Source organism: Heloderma suspectum, chromosome 6, assembly GCF_057233095.1.
Source record: "Heloderma suspectum isolate Gila_16-S chromosome 6, 16-S_ref, whole genome shotgun sequence".
Classification (NCBI taxonomy): Eukaryota; Metazoa; Chordata; class Lepidosauria; order Squamata; family Helodermatidae; genus Heloderma; species Heloderma suspectum.
Window position 1 is genome coordinate 99,032,386 of NC_139463.1, and position 23,567 is coordinate 99,055,952.

Sequence of the window (23,567 nt, forward strand, 5' to 3'; positions counted from 1 at the left end):
ACAACTCTAGGGTGACCACCCAATACTGTTTCAAGAAGATCTGGCCCCTGTTGCTATACAAGATGGGTAAAAGAGGTAATTTTGGTAGGCAGATGTTTGTCATGCGGAGTTTAGAAAATGGCTGCAACTTCTGAAATTCCCTCACTTACGTAACTAGTAGCAATTCAAGAGCCCTACCTTTCTTTTGCATGTGGTCATCCTGCTAGTTATTGCTCATACCCCAAATGGCTTTCAGCAGCTATGTCTGAAACTTTGCACGGTCTTCAAACAAGGCTGAAGCCAACATCTGGCTGATTAAAACATGTCATATTCAATAAGGAGTAATTTCTTCTTATAAATAAGCCTTCATATTTTATATTGTTTTATGTTGCACTTTGTGGTTTTATTTTTTTGAACCGCCCAGAGAACTTCGGCTATTGGGCAGTATAGAAATGAAATGAAATAAATAAATGATTAAGCTACTTCTAGATGGAGGGCTCCTAGCACTACTAATCAGGGGTGTGTTTCCACGCTATTGGCCTCACTTTGTTTGCAACTTTGTTGCAATGTTTCCCCAATCTCATCTTCTCCTTTTCCAGTTTCCACAGTGCTTAAAGTCCTGGCTTATCATCGCTGTAGCCTGGGGCTCTGTGCTGTTTCCACTGAGCTCTAATCGAATTTTTTTCTTGATGGCTGGGTGGAGTCTGGGTGGAATCTGGGTTGGGTCTGATTACTTCATCAGTGTTCCTGCCTCCTCAGCCATGTTTCTAGGACAACGGAAGGAGAAGCTAATGGAGGAGTATCGGATTCTTAAAAAGGAATCAGCTTTGCTGTGAAGAGAGGCTCCTGCCCCCCACTCCTCCCCTTTCTCATTTCCCCTAAAAGTCCAGATACACCTGCATTTCAGGAACAAGCCTCATTGAGCACAATGGGAGTTACTTCCAAGTAGACACACATACAGTATGCTTGTGCTGGGAAGGGTGGGGGAGAGAACACAAAGAGCGAAACTAGCCCCCATTGTAACCCAGAGGACCTCATTGACCACAATGGGAGTTGCTTCTGATGAGACAGTAATGGGTTTGTTGGAGGAAAGAGACCAAGACCAGCCTGCATTGTAATGCACAGGATCTCTATTTGGAAGCTGTGAGGGGGTTACATCCTAAGGCAATGGACCAAAGCCTCGAGATCATGTTTAATCACATTTAAGGAATAGGGCTTAAAAGTGTGCCATTTCAATTGAGGGGGAATCTCTGTAAGTCCTAATGTAGGTTCAAAGGCAAGCCTCATTTAGCACAATGTGAGTTACTTCTGAGGAGACACTAATGGGTTCGTTGTGGGAAAGAGAGTAGGAAAGACAAAGATGGAATCCAGCCCCCATTGTAACCTGCAGGGTAGCTATAACGAAGCTGGCATCGGAGCCTTGCTTGGTTGTGTAAATGCATTTAAGGAATTGGGCTTTAATGTGTGCCATTTCAGTTGAGGGGGAATCTCAGCCTCATCCACCGCAATGGGAGTTACTTCTGAGGACGCTATTGGGTTTGTTGTGGGAAAGAGACTGAAACCACCCCGCATTTTAATGCACAGGATCTCTATTTGGAAGCTGTGAAGGAGTTACGTCCTAAGGCAATGGACCGAAGCCTTGAGTTCGCGCTTAATTTAATTGCATTTAAGGAATTGAGGGCTTTGATATGTGCCGTGTCAATTGAGGGGGCTTCTCTGTTATTTCTGTGGTCATTGAGAGGGCAAGCCTCATTCAGCACAATGGGAGAAAACACCGTTTGACTGGAGTCATGGGCTGTGTTCTAGTGCTTATTTTCAATTATATTTTAAAAGTTGGTCCCTCGGTGTCCTGCTCCAAAACGGTGATGAAACTTCCAGAAAACAGGGAGGGAATGCATTGGGTCACTGAGGTCAGAGTGACACACCCACAAAGGCTGGACTATATGCCCCATGGGCAGGACTATGATACCGGACCCAGTGTGATTGTGGAAACAGGTTAGTAATGGAGCTGCGGTAAGCTGGAAAAGTTGGATGATAAGCAGTCTCAGAAGAAGTGGTTTTTCAGTGATAAAATGCGGGGCTGGTGCTGAATGGCAACAACGTCATGGAAACACAGAGACCTCACTGCACAGCCAGGCTGGAGTAAATCGCTGGTGGAAACACAGTCCTGGAGGGCCAAGGAAGTCATGACAGAGGATACTTCCAGACTGAGGGCTACTAACTCTACCACTCAGAAAGGATTGTGCAGCTACTATGACTTTTCTTCATTAACAGGTTTTCTGTGGTAAGAAACAAGAGAGAAGAAGCGGTGAGAAAACATGGGAGGATTACAAGGGGATGACTGTCTGGACCTCCTGTAAAACTCTGTGAATGAGGCAGGGCGATTTCACAAGAGAAGCCTCATCTGGAAGCACCAGATGTCTCTGAGAAGTCTCTGCTCTTATATACTTTCCCAGTGGGAGTAAAGATAAAACATGATGAAGTAAACTAACCCAAGGAATTCCCACAGCCAAATCTGTTTCTTAATAGCTGTAAGAATCAGCAAAGAGCAAACCCAGACTTACGCATTTTCCAGCATAACATTTATTTATTGCTATTCATTTGCATGTCTCCCTGTCGCCATGGAACTGAATGGACCAATTTCTCCATTTTTTTGCATGGGGTGAGAAAAAGCCCCCCCACAGCTGAAAATTGGCCAGAAGGGGATCGAGGCTCACTCCCGCCAAGGACCCTGTTTCCCCAAGGGTCCTTGGTGGGGGTGGACTTCACCCCCTCCAACCATTTTTCAGCGGCGGGGGGGGGGGCTTTTTTGCTCCATATACAAGCCAGTGGAGGAATCGTTTCATTGGCTTGTATAGGGAGTGAACCCCACTGCTGAAAATCAGCTGGAGTGGGAGGTGAGGCCCATCCCCCACCAAGGACCCTCTTGCCCCAAGCTTCCTTGGTGCGGGATGCACTTTGCCACCACATAGCCATTTCTTGGCAAGGAGGACTCCCCCCTGTCCCGTACAAGTAAATGGAAGAATTGCTCCATTCATTTGCGGAGGGGGAAAATTGCTTGGTGGGTGCCTCAGCCTGGCCTTGCAGGTGCAGTGGTGTCCACAGGTGCTGTGTTGGGGACCCCTGCAGTAGGCACTGTAAAAAAAAAAGTAAAATCAATAGGACCCAGCTTGCAGGCCCACAATCTAAAAAAATTGAAAGAGACGAAAGGAGAGGACACTTGGAGGGAAAAGGGAGGAGAAAAAGAAGCAAAAAGAGTTAAGTAAAGTATGCAATAATCAGAGCTCAAGGTAGGGTAGAGTGGGGTAGAATGCTATCCCACATTTTCCCCCAGATGGACCAAAAACCATCCCATTTCTTTTAAATGGACATAGTCGTTTCTGGCTTAATTTGAAGTGAAATCATCCCACTTCTCCCCCCCCCCCCACTTGGAGGACTGAAGGCTAAAAATCCCACAATTTACCAGGGCTTCTGCTTCAGGAATCTTTGTGGGATTAGATCAGCCCCTTTCCACGAGGCTTCTCAAAATAACTAAACTTCTCAAAAAGTTCTGTGTGTGTCATTACAAAGCCACTAGGTGGCACTGTTTATTATTTTCAATAAAGCGACTCTAAACAGTATAGGGGATTTACTGCGACTCCATAGTGGGAGGAGGGAAAATGCCGGGCTTTTGTTGTCATGAAAAACAATGCAATAGAGCTCACAAAGAGTGGGAGGTGCCCTGGAGGAAGATGGCATCATGTACAGGACCAATAGCAGGATAAAGCCCTGTGTGAAGGAGCCCTGACAATAATTAACCTAAGAGTTGAAAAAGAATTAGTGAAGCCAAAGAGAACATTACATATAAAATGCAAGAGAGACTTTCTGGAATGATGCTAGCATCACACTGCTAGTATTAATAGAGAGGTATTCTGGGACTAAAGTTGGTGGCTGTGACCTTTACTATGGCTACTGCACTTTTAAATTATTTGGGATCATAAAAACAATAAAAAGGGAGTTATCCCTGTTTCCCTTTTACCTCAAACCTGCCTAGAATGGCTCAGTTGCCCAAACCCCTGCACCTGTATTGGGGTTGAGGGTGAAATATCCTCCAATTCAGGGCAACCTGTGATTGGTGGGAAGGGGGCGGGTAGGGGATCCATCTGGTCCTATCTGTCAGTTGGAAATTGAGCAACTAGTTTATGTCCTATGACCAGAAGGAAGCGATGGACCCAAGAGAATATTAAATCTTGATATCTGAACACCGTGTCCTTTGGTCTTTGTTAGTGAAGATGGAGAGTTCCCAGAAGATAATAATATTGAAAGTGATCTGTCCAGAGCTAGCCTGATGACCTCTAGGAAACCATACTTTTCTGAGTCAGAAGGAAGAGGAACATCCTCTTGGTTGGAACTGAAGTCACAGAGTTTATTCCACAAGATTCCAGTTTCACTTGTGTACAAGGGCCTCGGGAACTGGTTGCTGAAAGCACACTTTCAATGATTTGGGAAGATATTGTACCACAACACTTAAGGAATGGAGTTCCTGAGACTGAGGCTCAGGCTCAAAAAGATTAGGAGGAATTGTGACAAAACAAACCCCTAATTCTGATATAGCTCCACAGTGCCCCCTACAGCATCTAGTCACCTGGCATCCTGCAAGTCAACCCAAACAGGGTTAGCTCACCGTATCTTACTGTTTTTGTCAACCAAAATGCAAGCAAAACCTCAATCCCTTCTTTAAAAATAGGTTTACTGGTTCCAACCAGCTCAAGCTTTTGAGATGTAAGCTTACAGCAATTATGAAAGTGGGTCCAGCCACATGATAAGTTTCTGATTTGGCGACTAGACCACTGACATCAGATGGAGGCTATCACATTATTGGACAGCACAACCATCAGTCTTGGCTGTGGGGCTGGCTTTTACTGAACTGAGATCCCTAGAAAATGAAGGATCAACTTAATCCTTTTAGAGCTTTCCATATGCCATATACCATCTAACTGGAGGCCAACATGTTCTCTCTCAGACTATCCTCTCTGCAATTAACTCTGCGTATGCTCTGGAACCTAGGACTCTACTCAAGTAGGTAATATGTTACTAGATTAATTAGACTGACTTTATTGATTTGGAATTCTGTGTATGTGTGTGATTGTTACCTTCCTTTTGGTTTTTCTCCCTGTTTTCCTTTGACCCCAAATAAACTGCATTTTCATATTTGGACATTTGGCTGTGCTGTTTTAAAAGGGCACAGCCAAATGTGCCCTTTTAAATGTGCCTTCACTAAACTCTTCCCCACACAAAAGATCACAGTGTCACAAAGCTATCACTTGTGTGTTTTGGGATTTTAACAAGGGTTTTGTTAAATTCTGTGTTTCTAGGCTTTGGGAAGGAAAGTATGAAAGTCATCCTGACTGGTGGCAGCCTATCAGAAATTATTTTCCTGGGCAACCCTTGTAAAGAAGGGGTCCACCAGGAAGTAAAATCGTCCCCCCTCCGAGTCTTGTAACAGGGATACGATGAGACGCAACAGAAAATATTGGTGGAAAATGCTGAAACCGAGAGATCATCTCCAAGATCACAATGACAAAGGGGGTATATATCAAGAAAAAAAATCCAGATTATGTACATAACCCAGGATTGGGAATCTTGTGGCCTTTCAGATATTTTGGCCTACAGCTTTCATCAGCCCTAGCCAGCACAAACAATGGTGAGGGATCATGGAAACTGTAGGCCAAAGCATTCGGAGGGCCACCATTTGCTTACCTCTGACATAACGTCTTACAAAGTACAGTTATAAGGGAGCAAACTAACAAACACATTTCTGGCAAACCCACTAGCTCAACATCTATTAGGCCTCAATGTCACACCAAAACCAAAGAAAGGTTCACACATAGGTTATATGACTTGGGACAATTATGTTTATTCAGGGAGAATACAACTCATGTTACTGTCCCATTTAGATTGCAGGCTATTCCTTCTTTTTCTCTTTAAATAAAACAAAATGAGTCTTGGGATATGGGTCCACGGAGGAAGGATGTTATGGAATATGCACACTGTTTCCATTGTTTCCACAGTATCAGTTCCAGGGGGCAACTTCCTCAGGCAGGCCAGCCAGCAGCAGAAGGAAGCATAGCACAGAAAGGAGGTGACTGTGGCCAGGATCCCCAGCCGAAGAAGCAGTGCAGCTATCCAGCTCTCAGTAGGGAGCAACAGGTTCTTTTGGCAATTAAGGATACTCTACAAAGACATCTGCTTGGTAAGGCTTAGGGCCCAGGTCATAGGACTCAGCATTAAGTTGTGTGTCCATGACACTCAAGGGTAAGTCAAGGTCCCAGAAATACCCACAACCATAAGAGCTCCAGTCTAATGGCTCTTCCTGCTTTTCCCTTGGGCCACTAATGCATATATACAAGACTCAGGGACTCTGTCAGCATTGGCTGCCTGTTTGGTTTTCAGTGAGTCGTGGCTCAACACAGCATAGGAGATCCCATCAGGGTCTTCACCAGTATCAGGTTCTAGGGGCTACAGAGAGGAAAAAGAGAAAGATTTAAGGCGCAGTCCTGCCACTTCCTCTTCTAGAGCTACAATGGAAACAAATATGAATGCTCTAGAGAAGGGGTAAGAAAACTTTTTGGGCCATGGGCACATCTCGCAATTTGAGAATCTGTCCTGGGCACCACCACAAAATGGCTGCAATGGGAGGTGTGGCTAATCACAAAGGACAGGTTATATATTGGATCCAATGTGTTTCTTTTTATTTATTTTCTTTCTGTTGTTTTGTATAATCTTGTTTTGGAAAACTAACACAATCTTTTTTTAAAGGTCAGGTAACCTGCCCAAAAGACTGAGTACAAAGTAGAGGTGGGGTCTGAGCCCCAACGCACTGAACAACTCATTTGAACCCATCGTTTTCAGCACCAATAGAAACCTATTTCACAGCAATCCCAATTGCCGGTCAGAAAATGTGTGATTTTTTTAAAAAGTGGGAGGGGTAGGGCACCTTGGCAGGAGCCTGAAAGGAGTCTGAGGGTGCATCGGTGCTCGTGGGTGCCACATTGCCTGCCCCCGCTCTATAAGAATTTGGAATAGCAGCTTCAGAACAGGGGAAAGGACATCTGGGGCTGTCAACTGTCAACCTGGAGGATGACACTTGACTCTCTATATTCCCCGCCCCCCTGCAAAAGTAGCCTACTGCTATAAAAAGGGATGCCAAGCACAATTATACCTTCAGTATTTTAGCATGAGTTGCTATCTGGGGGGAGGGGGGTACAGTTCTTTATTTGAACTGCTTTCCACTCTTAACTGCAAACCCTAGGCTCACAAGGCATTCTCCGTAGCAGTGTATGGTTACAGCTATATCCCAATCAGCATCCATTGGCATAGTTACCAGTGATGGCTTTCAATTTAATACTTGAAATCCAGAAGGCACAGCTCAGGCACTTTTTCTATCTCTGTGTCCAGCCCTCCCCAGTAAATGGATAGGAGGAGGCTGTCATGATATGTTTTTCTAGGCTGAAGAGTCAGCCTAGAGCGCTGGCAGAAAGTTCACAGTCATAAGGGGTTTTGCTCACCGGAAAGTTCCTTACTATGTTCACCGGTTGGGTTCTTTTGGGGGCAGCAGAACCTGTAAATTAGAGGTACACCGTGAGAGTCTTCTCCCAGTCTGTTTCAATGTAGAATTGTGGTTCCCAATTGAGGGAATTGTTCCCTCCCACATATTCTCAGACCCTTGTCTTGATGGAGGAAACCTCTTGCCTATGTATTGGTGAGGCTATATTATTTGGCGATAGAAACAGTTTCCAACAAGGACTTAATCCAAATTCTACACTGTGTTTCTGCAACATTCATAAAGTGTTTGTGTTTCACAACTCTGCTTCTATTAGAGGAGAAAGAGGCAAGGAGCTATGCAGGGCAAAAGAAAACATATCAAAATCTTTTATCAGTGGCATTTCACTACACACAGATTGAAAATGATTTATACATTGGAAATGGATGCCTGCTGGAGGTGCGGTAAACCACATGTTGATTTATGGCATATATCTACAGTCCTGGAAAAAAATTGACTATTTGATTTGTTGGCTTCTTACTGTAGTTTACATCAATTTGCACCAGCACATAGGGTGTGTGCTATAACTTATTGTAAATATTTATGACATATATTAGGTATTACTTTTGTACATTAGTTAATTCATATTTGCTTATTACCTGTCAGCTTCTGAAATTTCGTTGGGCATTACCCACAGACCTTCAAGCCTATAGTTTTACCATAAGGACTAGAAACTTACTTTTTAAAAAGAAAGAAGAGTGCATTCTCTCTCTGACATAGCAATTGTTTTTACATGGGGGTTCTAATACATTTCTCCCACATGAAACTTGAAGTGGTACGGCCCCCATGAGAGCATTTGCCGCGTTAATTATGCATGCTGTAATCTCAGCGATTATAAGGGATCCCAGGTAGAGACCCACTTACCCTTTCTCCTTTTTCTGTACAATACAAAGGGAAGTAACAACAGGAGGAAAACCAGAAGCAGAAGTCCCACAGCAATGCCTGCCCACATGATTGTTGGGGATGTGTCTGTAAAACCACACACATCTTGAGTTAGAATGGTGCTCATACTTATATCCCCACCCATAGACAGTGTCCAGGGGCTACCAGGAATGATCCTTCTATCGATCCATGGATCCATTCTTTTACCGTCCATATAACCATCCCCCAGTTCGTTCACAGCCCTTCCCCCATCCATTCATTAGTCCCTACATTTTAACAAAACCCTTCCACCTATCCTACCATGCACCATGAACCTCTTTTCTCCCACTGATACTAATATGAATGACTGGGTGACATTCAAACACCCGGCTAGTTCAAATTAGCCATGAAGGGCAGGGGGTCAAGAATGCAAGTAGCTGGATGCACAGCCTCAAGCACTTTGTCCACATCTTCAGACGTCAAAAGCTGAAAGCAATCCCACAGAACTGGACCAGATGAAGCACTGGACTTGCATTAACTGTGGAATCCATGTCAGCCGCTGGGCAAGTAGTTTCATCCCTGAAGTGCCTTGCAAATATGTCACAGCAGGCGTCTGTGGGCTCCAACTTTCCATTTGCTGGGGTAGATGTTGAAAGACCCTGAACCACATGGAACAACTCATCTGGGTGGCTACTTGAGGGTTCAATGGAGGCAGTAAGGAAACCCGCCTTCACTGCCCTCACTGCCACATGGTGGGCATGGTTGCACACTCTAGCCTGCGTTCAGTCATCTACCCAGAGAAGTTTTTGCCACCTGTGCTCTAACTATCATCCGGCTTACCTCATTGCCCATAGCTCTGCTGAAAACCAGGGAGTTACCAGGGCTCCAGAGCAATGCAGAAGGTGCTTGTAGGTGCTTGTGTTGATGGCCTGTCTCATCCCCTCATTCCTTAATGAAACTAGGGCCTCAATGGAATCACCAGCTCTGTCAAGTGGAAATTTCCCCAGAGCATTCTGGAATCTTTCAGATTCCATATGTCTCTGGGGGCAGACCATCTTAATGTGTCCCACACTCCTGCGGACAGGTGAGTTGGCTGTCAGTCCAAACCTCACCAAGAAGTGAAAACAGGTTGATGAAACCCCCCATGTGCGATTTCAGACCACCTCCCTCACATCCTGGCACAAAGACCAAATTGAGGGCAGGCCCTGCATTATGCATTGGGCCAATGACATGTTGATGTAGTCCCATAGTTGTCATGCCAGCCATGAATTCCTGAGCCATTATTGGCAAGGAACCCCAGCATGGATGTTGAAGCCCCCAAGGGCCAAACTGCTTCGATTCTCCAACACTGCACTAGGTACCATCACCTTGCGATGCGTGGTGGGCAGTCCACCAGCAGCATCCCTATTCTGTCTCTCTGGCCCAACACCAGATGGAAACTCTCAAATGCTGCTCTATAGCAGAAGGACTTCCTGGTGAGGGCAATGGAATTTCCATGGACCACAGCTGCTCCCCCTCCCTGCTCCTCCAGTCTGTGATGGTGCTGAACCAAGAAGCCAGGTGGGCAGAGCTGAGTTTATTTATTTATTTAATTTCTATACCGCCCAATAGCCAAAGCTCTCTGGGCGGTTCACAAAAATTAAAACCAAACAACACACAAATCCTACTCAGTTCCTATCCCCAGCTCTCTGTAATACATGGAAGGTGAATCCCACTGCCCCCCCCTCTATCTATCTATCTATCTATCTATCTATCTATCTATCTATCTATATCTATTTATTAATTGCCCATCTGGCTGGTCACCCAGCCACTCTAGGCATTAAAACAATAAAATACTATATTAAAAACATATTTCTAAAAATACCCTAACCCACCCCAAATGCCTGCCTGAACAACCATGTTTTTAATGTGTGGCAGAAGCTCATTAAAGAGGGGGCATGGCGGAGTTCCCTAGGGAGGGAGTTCCACAGAGTGGGGCCACCACAGAGAAGGCCCTCTTCCTCATCCTCACCAGCCTAGCTGTCCTGGCTGATGGGACAGAGATAAGGCCATCCGAGGCTGATCCTGCTGAGCGGCCTGTCTGGTGTTGCTGGAGGTGCTCCTTGAGCTAGGCTGGGCCGGAACCGTACAACACCTTGAATTTGGCCCAGAAAACAACTGGCAAACAGTGCAACTCCTTCAGCACTGGAGTGATGTGATCTCGCCGGCGGCTGCCTTTAATCAGGCGAGCTGCTGTGTTCTGTACCAGCTGCAGCTTTCAAACCGTCTTCAAGGGTAACCCCACGTAGAGCGCATTACAGTAGTCTAAACGAGAGGAGACCAGGGCATGTACTACCGATGGGAGCAGATGGTCGGGAAGGAAGGGGCGCAGCTGCTGTATCAGATGGAGTTGGTACAGCGCTGTCCGGCTCACAGCTGACGCCTGAGACCATGGACAGCTGGGAGTCCAAAATGACCCCCAGGCTGTGGACCTGGTCTTTCAAGGGTAGCTGTGCCCCATTCAACACCAGGTCAACATCCCCCAGCCTCCTCTTGTCTCCCACCAAAAGTACCTCGGTCTTGTCAGGGTTCAGCTTCAGCTTATTCCTCCCCATCCAGCCACTCACCGTCTCCAGACATTTGGACAGGGATTCTACGGCCAACCTTGGTAAGGATTTGAACGAGAGGTAGAGCTGCATGTCATCCGCATATTGATGACACTGCACCCCAAACCTCCTGATGATAGCCCCCAGTGGCTTCACATAGATGTTAAATAGCATCGGGGAGAGGATGGAACCCTGTGGCACCCCACAAGTGAGTGGCCATGGGTCCAAAACCTCCTCTCCCAGTGCTACCCCCTGGAACCTACTGGAGAGGAAGGACTGGAACCACTGCAATACGGTGTCTCCAATGCCCAACCCCTCCAGGTGGTCCAGGAGGATACTGTGGTCAACGGTATCAAAAGCCCTTGAGAGGTCGAGGAGAACAAGGAAGGAGCAATCGCCCCTATCCAGAGCCCTCCTCATATCATCCACCAAGGCGACCAAGGCTCTTTCTGTCCCATGCCCAGGCCTGAAGCCTGACTGAAGTAGATCCAGATAATCAGTTTCTTCCAAGTGTGCCTTCAACTGCATCGCCACCACCTGCTCAATCACCTTGCCCCAAAATGGCAGATTCAAGACTGGGCGAAAGTTGTTCAGAACTTGGGGATCCAAGAAGGGCTTCTTTAAGAGTGGTCTTATCACTGCCTCCTTGAGGGCTGATGGCATCACTCCCTCCTCAAGGGAGGCGTTCACCACCGCCCTGATCCCCTCACCCAATCTCTCTCTGCAGCCCATAATGAGCCAAGATGAGAAAGGATCAAGTAAGCAGGTGGTCGGCTTTACAGATGAAAGTACCTTGTCCACTTCATCAGAAGGAAGAAGCTGGAACCGATCCCACAAAACCGGTTTGCCACAGACCTCCTCTTGCTCACTAACTGTATCCACAGCGCACGGAATAACACTCCTAATCCGATCAATTTTATCTGCAAAGTGCCTTGCCAAGGCCTCACAGGAGGCCTTAGAATGCTCCAGCAGTTCCAGAGCCACTGGACCGACCAGGCTCCGGACCACTTGGAACAGCCTCCTGGGACAGCACTCCGCGGATGCGATAGAGACAGCATAATATTCCTTTTTTGCTGCCTTCACTGCTACATGATAGGCTGAAGATACAGCTCTAGCCCGTGTCTGATCATCTTTGGAGTGAGACTTCTGCCACCGGTGCTCTAGCCAACTCACCTCCTGTTTCAGAGCTCGTAACTGCAGAGTGAACCATGGTGCAGTCTGAGCCCTGTTCATGGGGAGAGGGCATTTCAGAGCCACCCAATCAAATCCCCAGTGATTGTGGCATTCCAGCCACCCACCAGGGTCTCGACCGAGTGGACATTGGTGTGCCCCAGAGAATCCCCAAGTGCATTCAGGAATCCATTCGGATCCATAAGATGCCTGGGGCGGACCATTTTAACCCCTGTGGAGGGGTTGTGGAACCGAGAAGTCTAATGTCACCAGATAGTGATCTGACCATGACAAGGGGGTGGTGAATATACTGCCGACTTCCAGATCACTCCCCGCTTCTCCAGAAACAAACACAAGGTCTAGCACATGACCAGCTACATGGATGGGCCCAGTTGGAATAGGGTGCAGCTCCCAGGAAGCCATGGTCTCCATGAAGTCCCGAGGTGCTCCTGTGAGGACGGCCTCTGAATGTACATTGAAGTCCCCCAACACCAATAAGTTAGGGGACCATACATGCACATCAGAGACCTCCTCAAGCACCTCGGCCAGGGAGTCAGCCATGCAGCAGGGTGGACGGTACACGAGCAGAATCCCCAGACTGCCCTTTGGGCCCAACCTCCAGTACATGTACTCAGCAACCTTGGTCTCCCAGACAGGGGGTCTGGTGAAGACCAAGGACTCTCGGTAGATAACAGCCACTCCCCCTCCCCGATCCCCAGCCCTCGGCTGCTGTGCGTACGAAACCCCAGCTGGACACATGGCCGCCACAGTTGGAGCAGCGGCCTCAGCCAGCCAGGTCTCCGTAATACATGCCAGGTCTGCACCCCTATCCAGGATCATGTCGTGGATGAGGGATGTTTTCTGGGTAACAGACCTGGCATTGCAGAGCAGCAAACGAAGGCCTGAAGATGGAGTCATGCCTCCTGCAGCCATCCTTTGGCTCTGGACAGGCCCGGAACAGGGGACAGATATTACACCTCTCCCCCTTGTCCCCCTTACCTGGCATGGCCTGCCCCTAGCGCTCCGCCAGCGCCTGCCGCCCAGCCTCGGTATGTTCTGGCCCCCAACACTCCCCCCACTGCCTCCATCAGGTGGACACATGCCCCCTCGCTCCTGCCTATCAGGCAGGCTACCCACCCCTAAAAACACAACAGAATTCCCCCCAAAACCTGCCCCCCACTAACAATTAAAAAAAATCCCCTTTAAAAATATTGCCAGGCAGGAATCCACGGTGGTGGTGGTGGTGGTGGTGGCAGCCGCGGCGGCAGCAGAGCAGCAGATGCAGCAGCAGGCCCTCTTCCCCAGGGGGTGGGTGGCGGGGTGGCGGTGGCTTCCCTTGCAGACCCTGGCTCTCCCAGGCCACCTCAGCCGGCTAGCCATATAGCCCCTCCAGGAAGGGGCAGGTGGAAGCAAGCAGCAAGCTGGCTGGGCACCTGGGGGCCTGGTCCTGCAGGGACTGGCGGTCTGCCAGGCAGAAGTCCACGGGGAAGGACTGGTGCTGGTGGTGGCAGCAGCCACAGCAGCACAGCAGCAGCAGGCATGCCCTCTTCCCCGGGTGGTGGTGGTAGCTACCCCTGCAGACCCTGGCTCTCTCCCAATTAAATTGGGATGGTAGAAGTGTTATTTTGGACTGACCAGGCATTAACCAGCAGTGCCACCAGACTAGAGGGCAAGCAGACAGGGCAACCTGGATCCTGATGGAAGGAGGACAGTCTGGCCAGGGGGGCAACTTTCAGCCCACATCCCCCATGTCTCCTCACCGGGCCAGAACAACCCCGTGCCATACCTTCCCTTGCCTGTCACAGCTGGGCACTTACACCCCCCCACCATTATTATGACCAGACACATTACACTGCATGGCAATATTACCCCACATAACTATACCAGCAATTAGGAAGTGCAAAGACGTATGCTGGTAGATTGGATAAGACGCACCTGGCTCCTCCATTCCTTGCAATGTTGGACTGTGCCCCTACAGCCGTCTATGACTCGGGTACCAGTAACCCGAAATGCTCTTGCCTCCTGCACAGAGAGTGGGAGTTGGAAGGGGGCAGAAAAGACTGTGCCAAGCAAACTCCTCACCTGTCACAAACAGCTCCACGGGGTCACTGAGCTCAGACCAGAGAAAGGGATTTACTCTGCGATATCGGCAGGTGTAGTTTCCGGCATCCTCCAGCCTCACGCTGGAGAAAAGGAACTCAGTTGTGTTTTTCGTTGGCTCTGCCATTTGCGATGCAATCCACCTCCCTGATTTGAGCAGGAAGAAGGTCAGACCCAGAATATTCTCTGGCCCCTGGCAGTTGATTGTGATAGTCTGTCCAAGAGCTGTCTGTGACTTGGGTCTCACCTTGATGGAAGGTTTGGAATACCTGGGATCTAGTGTTGAGAAAAACACAGCAAGGAAAGCACAGAGTCACGTTACTTTTGATCTTCAGCTTATGCATCCTGCTGATTTTGATCAGATCAACAGACCCATTCGCTCGAGAGAAGATGCCCTGCCAGCACTGTAGATATTAGGGATGTCAGAGAATTTCTCCACGAATCTCGGGGAGGCCAAATGCCAGTGCATTTGGCCCCCCAAAATTGGTGGAGAAACGGTCTCCCCCCCCCCCCCCCGGGTTGGGACTTACCTTGCTTGAATGTCCCTGGCAGCAGCGGCGGCTCCGGCGGTGGTGCGGCGGCAGTGCGGTGGCAGCGGCGGCAGCGGCGGCCAGTCTTCCGACTGGCTGCCACCGCTGCCATTTCCAAGTAAAACAGAAACAAAAACAAACAAACGTGATAGGCTACGTAAAGATTTACGTAGCCTATCACGGCTAGATTTCTAAAAAACACCGTGATAGGCTACGTAAATGTTTACGTAGCCTATCACGGCTGACGTTGAAGAAAAAAAAAAAGTGCGTATGCAAATGGCGGCGCCCATGGGCGCCGCCATTTGCGTTCCTTATTTCGGGATGTGTAGTCTACGTAAACATTTACGTAGACTACGGCAAAAATAAGGGGAACGCAAATAGTGTTGCCCTTATTTTCTTTTTAAAATTTTTAAAAAAATTTATTTTAAAGTCAGCCGTGATAGGCTACGTAAACATTTATGTAGCCTATCACGGCTGACTGCAGGGACGCAAACGGCGGTGGCTACGGCCGCTGCCATTTGTGTCTCGGCAGGAGAAGAGGTTTCGTGGCCGGAGGGACGGGGTGCCTCCCCCCGGCCAGAATTTTGGTGGGGAGGGACGGGGCGCCTCCCCCCACAGCCAGAATTTCGGGGGGAGGGATGGAGTGCCTCCCCCCCACCGTGAAGCAAGCGTCGGGATCAGGTAAGGGGCTTTCGTCCATCCCTAAGATACATACATACCCTGGACTGGGTATATCCTGCAACAGCACTGCGCAGCCACGATAACCGCTACAGGGCACAGAATTCAGCACCTCTGGTTTCATTTTTTTTAAAAGCAGGTTTCTAGCTCTTTATCATGCAAAGACAAGTTTGAACATGTGGGCAATGCCAAAAGCACTGCTGGGTGAAGTTTCACGTGTACATTTGGCTTTCTGCTGGATTTGGCAGGTGTTGATAAGCACGACAAAGGGTGGTTCTGGCATCTTTATTTGCAGCTCTGTTCACCTCATCTGCACATCGCCAGCTTCTCATCGGGTCGCGTTTTTGGAGCCATTGCAAGGGGAAATCAGCTGGCTCTGTTTATCGTCCAGAAGACCAGTCCATGTTTAGCTCTAGTACACCAGAACCTGGTGCAGTTCCAGCACCTGTTTCTTTATATGTTTATTACATTTATATTCCACCTTTCCTCCAAGGAGATCAATATGGTGTACATGTCCCCCCACTCACCCATTTTATCCTGGCAACAAACCTGTGACGTAGGTTAAGCAGAAATGGGGACTGGCCCAAGAGAAGGCCTTTTCTGCAGTGGCCCCACACCTCTGGAATAAGTTGCCTTCATGGCAGGCTTGTAGGAAGGCCTTGAAAACATACTACTTTACTCTGACCTCCCCCTGATTATGTTTTAATGGACTGGGTTGTAGCTGTGGTTGGATGGGGTAGGTATTGTTTTTATGTTGGCATTTTTTGTTTTGTTTTTTAGAATGTTTGCTACTGTTGCTGTTTTTAATGTTTTTATTACCATATTGGTTTTTGTTATGTGGGTTTTATTGTTGTACCCTGCCTTGGGAGGGCTCCTGCTAGGAGAGGCAGCCGGGAAATATTTTAAATGATAAAACATAAAATAAAATTAAAAAGCTCCCCCAGTGAGTTTCATCACTGACTGGGGTTTTGAACTTAGTCCCCGGTCCTAGGGCTTCTTCACACAGAGCTTTTATCCTGCTCTTGAGATTGCTCACTCATGGAGGTTTGCGGGGCCTTTAGATGACGTTGTTAACCTCCAGGGCGTCTCATGCACTAAATGACCTTTATTCCATTTTTAAATAGATTGGGATAATGAGGTATCAAATTACCTGCTTGTGTTCCATTTGAGTTCCCTCCGTGAAAAAGGAAAAGCCACAAGAAGAGGAGTGAGATCAATGAAGCATATGGAAGACTCAGATAAGGGGGAGAAGGCAGGGGAAAGGGGAGGGGGAAAAGGAAGCGCATGTAAAGGGAGTCCGTTGTGATCCTGCATTTAAAATGGAAGCAAAAAGCCCCATTTTAAATGCGGGATTTCAGGCTGGTGTAGAGATGCTCCTAGTCTGACATGTAAACCACCACAGTAGCTCTAATGGCTCAGTCTTTTTCCAGGCTGATCTTGTCAGGCAATCATGAAGAATTCTAGAAGGCCAAATCCTGTGGTTCTGTTTGTGCCAGATATGTTTTAATACAACCAGAGCTTGTTTGGCTTGAACACTGTATATTCTTGTGGCTGTGAAGAACCTTTAGCATGGCTCGTTCAGTCGTGTCTGACTCTTCGTGACCCCATGGACCAGAGCACGCCAGGCCTTCCTGTCCTCCGCTCTCTCCCGGAGTGTGCTCAAGTTCATATTCATTGCATCAGTGATGCTATCTAGCCATCTCATCCTCTGCCGTCCCCTTCTCCTTTTGCCTTCAATCTTTCCCAGCATCAGGGTCTTTTCCAGGGAGTTTTCTCTTCGCATTAGGTGGCCAAAATATTTGAGCTTCAGCTTCAGTATCTGTCCTTCCAATGAGCACTCAGGGTTGATCTCCTTTAGGATTGACTGATTTGACCTCCTTGCAGTCCAGGGGACTCGTAAGAGTCTTCTCCAGCACCACAATTGGAAAGCATCAATTCTTTGGCACTCAGCTTTCCTTATAGTCCAGCTCTCACAGCCATACATTACTACTGGGAAAACTATAGCTTTGATTATACGAACCTTGGTCGACAAGGTGATGTCTCTGCTTCTTACTATGCTGTCTAGGTTTGCCATAGCTTTCCTCCCAAGGAGCAAGCGTCTTTTAATTTCATGGCTACAGTCACCGTCTGCGGTGATCTTGGAGCCCAAGAAAGTAAAATCTGTCACTGCTTCCATTTCTTCCCCTTCTATATGCCAGGAAGTGAGGTGGCCAGATGCCATGATCTTAGTTTTTTTAATGTTGAGTTTCAAACCAGCTTTTGCATTCTCCACTTTCGCCTTCAACAAGAGGCTCTTTAGATCCTCTTCACTTTCTGCCATTAGGGTGGTATCATCTGCGTATCTGAGGTTGTTGATCATTCTCCCGGCAATCTTAATTCTGACCTGTGATTCATCCAACCCGGCGTTTCTGATGATGTACTCTGCATATAAATTAAATAAGCAGGGCAACAATATACAGCCTTGTCGTACTCCTTTCCCAATTTTGAACCAATCGGTTGTTCCATGTCCGGTTCTTACTGTTGCTTCTTGACCCTCGTACAAGTTTCTCAGTAGACAGGTAAGGTGGTCTGGTACTCCCACCTCTTTAAGAATTTGCCAGAGTTTGTTGTGATCCACACAATCAAAGGCTTTAGCGTAATCAATGAAGCAGAAATAGACGTTTTTCTGGAATTCTCTTGCTTTCTCCATGATGCAGCGAATGTTGGCGATTTGATCTCTAGTTCCTCTGCCTCTTTGAAACCCCGCTTGTACTTCTGGTAGTTCTCGGTTCACATACTGCTGAAGCCTAGCTAGTAGGATTTTGAGCATAACCTTGCTGGCATGTGAAATGAGTGCAATTGAACGGTAGTTCAATTCTTTGGCATTGCCCTTCTCTTTGGCATTGCCCTTCTTTGGAATTGGAATGTAAACTGACCTTTTCTAGTCTTGTGGCCACTGTTGAGTGTTCCAAATTTGTTGGCATATTGAGTACAGCTCTTTAACAGCATCATCTTTTAGGATTTTAAATAGTTCAGCTGGAATACTGTCATCTCTGCTAGTTTTGTTGTTAGTAATGCTTCCTAAGGCCCACTTGACTTCACTCTCTAGGACGTCCGGCTCAAGTTCAGTGACCGCACTATCATGACTATCAGGGACATTAAGATCTTTCCTGTATAGTTCTTCTGTGTATTCTTTCCACCTCTTCTTAATCTCATCTGCTTCTGTTAGGTCCCTGCCTTCTTTGTCCTTTATCATGCCCGTCTTTGCACAAAACTTTCCCTTGAGATCTCTGATTTTCTTGAAAAGATCTCTAGTCTTTCCCATTCTATTGTTTTCCTCGATTTCTTTGCATGGTTCATTTAAGAAGGCCTTCTTGTCTCTCCTTGCTATTCTCTGGAACTCTGCATTCAGTTGGATATATCTTCCCCTTTCTCCCTTGCTTTTCACTTCCCTGCTTTCCTCAGCTACTTGTAAAGCCTCATCAGACAGCCACTTTGCTTTCTTGCATTTCTTTTTCTTTGGGATGGATTTCGTTGCTGCCTCCTGAACAATGCTACGGACCTCTATCCATAGTTCCTCAGGCACTCTGTCTATCAGGTCTAATCCCTGAAATCTATTCCTCACCTCCACTGTATATTCATAGGGGATATGATTTAGGTCATTCTTGAATGGTTTAGTGGTTTTTCCTATGTTCTTCAATTTAAGCCGAAATTTTGCGATAAGAAGCTCATGATCTGAGCCACAGTCAGCTCCAGGTCTTGTTTTTACTGACTGTATAGAGCTTCTCCATCTTTGGCTGCAAAGGACATAATCAATCTGATTTCGATATTGACCATCTGGTGATGTCCATGTGTAGAGTCACCTCTTGTGCTGTTGGAAAAGAGTGTTTGCTATGATCAGCATGTTCTCTTGGCAAAACTCTATTAGCCTTTGTCCTGCTTCATTTTGTACACCAAGGCCATGCTTGCCTGTTATCCCGGTGATTTCTTGACTTCCTACTTTAGCATTCCAATCCCCTATGATGAAGAGGACATCTTTTTTTAGTGTTAGTTCTAGAAGGTGTTGTAGGTCTTCATAGAACCGATCAACCTCAGCTTCTTCGGCCTCAGTGTTTGGGGCATAGACTTGAATTACTGTGATGTTGAATGGTTTGCCTTGGATTCGTACTGAGATCATTCTATCGTTTTTGAGATTGTACCCCATTAGTGCTTTTCCCACCCTTTTATTGACTATGAGTGCTACTCCATTTCTTCTAAGGGATTCTTGCCCACAGTAGTAGATATGATGGTCACCTGAATTAAATTCGCCCATGCTTGTCCATTTTAGTTCACTGATTCCCAAGATGTCGATGTTCAATCTTGCCATCTCGTGTTTGACCACCTCCAGCTTACCTTGATTCATTGACCTTACATTCCAGGTTCCTAAACAATATTGTTCTTTACAGCATCGGATTTTCTTTTCACCACCAGACACATCCACAGCTGAGTGTCCTTTCGGCTTTGGCCCAGCCGCTTCACTCTTTCTGGCGCTACTTGGAAATTCCCTCTGCTCTTCCCCAGTAGTATATTGGACACCTTCTGACCTGAGGGGCTCATCTTCCGGCGTCATCTCTTTTAGCCTTGTCGGACACGACTGAACGACTGAACAACAACAACGTTCCATGGGGTTTTCTTGGCAAGAATACTGGAGTGGGTTGCCATTTCCTTCTCCAGTGGACCACATTTTGTCAGAACTCTCCGTCTCGGGTGGCCCTGCACGGTATAGCTTATGCCTTCACTGAGTTACGCAAGCCCCTTCGCCACAACAAGGCAGTGATCCATGAAGGGGTTAGCATGGCTATACAACCTTGATTGTGTAGCCATGCTGTGTCCAGGATTGCTCTGAGGTTTGTTAACCCATATCAGCTAAGCAGTTCTAGCACTTTTCATCTCCATAAGGAGCAGGTCTTTTATCAAGCTAATAGGTCTGAATTGCCCATTCAGAGCTAAGCCACAGAAAAATGCTTTGCATTAAAACAGTGAACAACATTTTGTTTTTAGGAAAATTCTTTTCCCTCCAGCTACTGTGAGAAGTGCAGCTGAGCTCTGTGGGCAGAGGGAATTTTGGGAGGGGTGGCAGATGACATCAGTGCCCCTGCTGATAAAAAAGGAGCTGGCACCTGGTCTCTGGGAGCCTGGGCTGCGTTGCTCTACTGCCCACCACTCACTGGCCTGCTTAAATATCTGCATTCTCCATTGCAATTCTCTTTGTTTGTCCATCATGTTTTCTTCAATTCCTTTTGAAGGCCAGCCTACCATTAGGATGAAGGTGCAGGAGGGTGGGGAGGTGGAGGATGGAGCTGTGTGTGTCCATCTGACTTATCCCGCATCCTCTAGGCTAGCTTGTTGCCTTCAGGTGTGGTGTAGAATGCGGTGTCTCATTACGAAGACAGAAGACTCAACTTCCTCTCTGGCTACCGTCTGTATGTGGAACGGTGAAGGGGACATCTTGCCCTTTGCCACAGGCATCAAAACGCCATTGGCCAGCCCTGCACTTTTGGATGGTTTCAAAACAGCATCTTCTGCCGTTCCCCTAAAGGTCTCCATCAGAGGTCTGAGTAAATGCGTGCCAGATACTCTGCCAAAATACTGGAAAATTCCTGCCTCATTTCTGGGTGGTGGAATTAGGAAAGGGGGAAATTGCAGGTATTAGGCAGAAAGGGTAAGAGGCAGCATGAAATGTGGCAGGAAACCCCTACAGAGGCTTAATAAGGAAACATTAGCTTTTATGTAGTTATTTCTGACATGGAGGGGATGGGGGGCAGAAGGGCTGCACTGGGGGCTGCAGGGGTGCATGCAGCCCATGGGCTGTGTTTTGTCTACCCCTGACCTAGAAGGTGCTGCCACCTGTGATGCTGTGTGTGATACCACCAGATTTCCAAATTCCAGTCAGCTGGAGAACATACCCTGCTCTACTTCCTGCCACTTGACTGTGACATTGGAGCCTCTCCATCAGGAAGCAGAGTCTTGAGTGCCTGGGAGTTAGCCGTAGGGAAAAAAATAGCATGACACTCAAGGAGTTGTGTCGCTTATTTTTTAACCCACATATTCTGCTTAAACCAGCCAGAAATAACGTTGTTTACTCTGCATCACTTGTGAATATTGCAATGATATTCAAGTGTGGCATAATGGAGGAGAGAACCTCCTTAAATCTAAGATCTGCTTTAGCCATAGTTTAGCTGAATGGTGACTCTAGAAAGTTCCACCATCCATGATGCTCTGTGTAGTGCCACCAGATTTCCAAATTTCAGCAGAATGGAGAACAGACAATGCCCTGATCCCTGGCACGTGATGGTGATGTTGAAGCCTCTTAGGTCTCATCATGATGGACAGCTTTCAGAGGCTGAGATTTAGCAGTAAGAAAAATTGCAGTGACCCTTGTGGAGTCATGTAGCTTATTAATTAACCATTGAGCCTACTTAAACTCTGCATCGCCTATGAATATTGCAATGATATTCAAGTGTGACATAAAGGATGACAGAACCGCCTTTAAATTTAAGATACGTTTTAGCCAGCCATTCATTTACAGCGAGGGAAAATGCAGAATTCATTTGGTTTCATATGTGAGAGTCGCAAACAAGGACTAGGACAGGCTCTCACCAGTTATGTTGATGTATACACCGTCACTGTAGTTTGAGCAGAGTCGATAGAAGTCCGAGTCTGATTTGTAGCAATATCTACACCGGTAGATCCCCCCATCTGAGCGTTCAGCTTTGACAATGGGAAATACAACCTCATCTGATGCTGTCTTCTTGGTATCACAGGTATCCAAAGAAACATCTTTGTGTAGACTGAACTCTACGTTTCGGTGCTCTTCACTCTTACAGTGGATGTTGACCTTTTCTCCCAGGGTGACCACCTCACCTGGGCTCACTGAGAAGGAAGGCTTGGGATAAATTTGTTCTGAATGAGAAAGAGAAGAAGAGCCATGTCTTAAAAGTGGTGCATCTAAAACATTCCAACTCTGTAAAATGGGAAACCATTCCAAGTTGTTGGGAAACACAGAAGATTGAGTATGGATCAGAGTACAAATATCTTAAGGTCTGTGAGCCATTTAAGACCTTATTGAGAACAGACCCAATGGTGGACATTTATTAGTTTTGTCATAATTTCTTAAAGGCAATATAGTCAGAGACAGATATAACGTCAGTGCTGATCTCATTGTACACTGCACAAAAATGTACTGTCTTCTTGTCCTGACTGGTTTTGCGGGGAACCTGTTCTTCTGGCTTGGAGCAGAAGCCAGAGTTGCACTGTGCAGCTTGGGTGACCCTTTTATGAACAGTGAAGCAAGTTGTTCCGTCCTCTCCACATTCATGATGTCACATCCCTGCCTCTCTCAGAGAAGTTCTCAAAGGGTGGAAAAACAGGGAAGAGACATTTCAGATCTATAACGCGCTGAACAGGTGATTGAACAGATAGACATGCAGCTTCCAACTCACCTGAAGCACGCAGGCACTTGGAGGGAGAAAGCCCAACGCAGACAGCACACCCTAAGTATGGCGAGATGGGTGGAACTGAGCTTTCAGTCTGGAGCAGGGCTGGTGGTCCCAGGCAGTATAGTGAGGCAGCTGCTGATGGCCCAGCACCACCTCCTCATTTCTGCCTCTCTCTCCCCCCTGCCCCAGCGATGTCTCTTTTGTTCCTCTGTTGGTGCCTCCATACCCTCCTTCCCTCTTTCTGGCCTCAACTACCTGCCCTTCTGCCTGTAATGGAGTTCTATAGCACAGGCGCACAGGAGGACCTGGGGCCTCCCATCACCCGAGGGCCCTTGCCTACTTGGAGCTGGCTGTTATCAGGAGTCAAGGACGTTCCTCAGTACAGGAGGGGGGTGAGCAGAGCTCATCCTGCAGCCACCTCCCCACCACTCCTAGGTCCAAGTATGTCTGTGGGCAACTTACATTTCTGGTCAGCAACTGGTTTTTAATGGAGCCTTAAAAAAATTGAGCATGAGCTGAAGAGTCAGCAAAATGGGCTCCAATCACTGCCTCGCTCGCACCAGCGTTGAGAAAGGGGCAAAGTGCTCTTTGCAGGTGCAATAAATGCAACATTCATTTTAGTGTC

The 23,567-nt window shown here is 47.3% G+C and overlaps 1 protein-coding gene across 5 annotated transcripts in view; it reads right to left on the reverse strand.

Annotated features, from left to right (window-relative positions):
• Window positions 1–5,852: 5,852 nt before the first annotated feature.
• Window positions 5,853–23,567, reverse strand: part of LOC146342041 (immunoglobulin superfamily member 1-like) — a 30,060-nt gene continuing 12,345 nt past the window's right edge. For all 5 annotated transcript variants that reach the window (XM_084805539.1, XM_084805540.1, XM_084805543.1 and 2 more), the window contains 5 exons: window positions 22,104–22,406; window positions 14,260–14,553; window positions 8,426–8,530; window positions 7,527–7,579; window positions 5,853–6,477 (listed from right to left, as the gene is read on the reverse strand). In XM_084805539.1, the coding sequence (XP_084661665.1) occupies window positions 6,319–6,477; window positions 7,527–7,579; window positions 8,426–8,530; window positions 14,260–14,553; window positions 22,104–22,406 (914 nt within the window). In that variant the 3' untranslated portion in view covers window positions 5,853–6,318. The remainder of the gene's footprint in view (window positions 6,478–7,526; window positions 7,580–8,425; window positions 8,531–14,259; window positions 14,554–22,103; window positions 22,407–23,567) is intronic.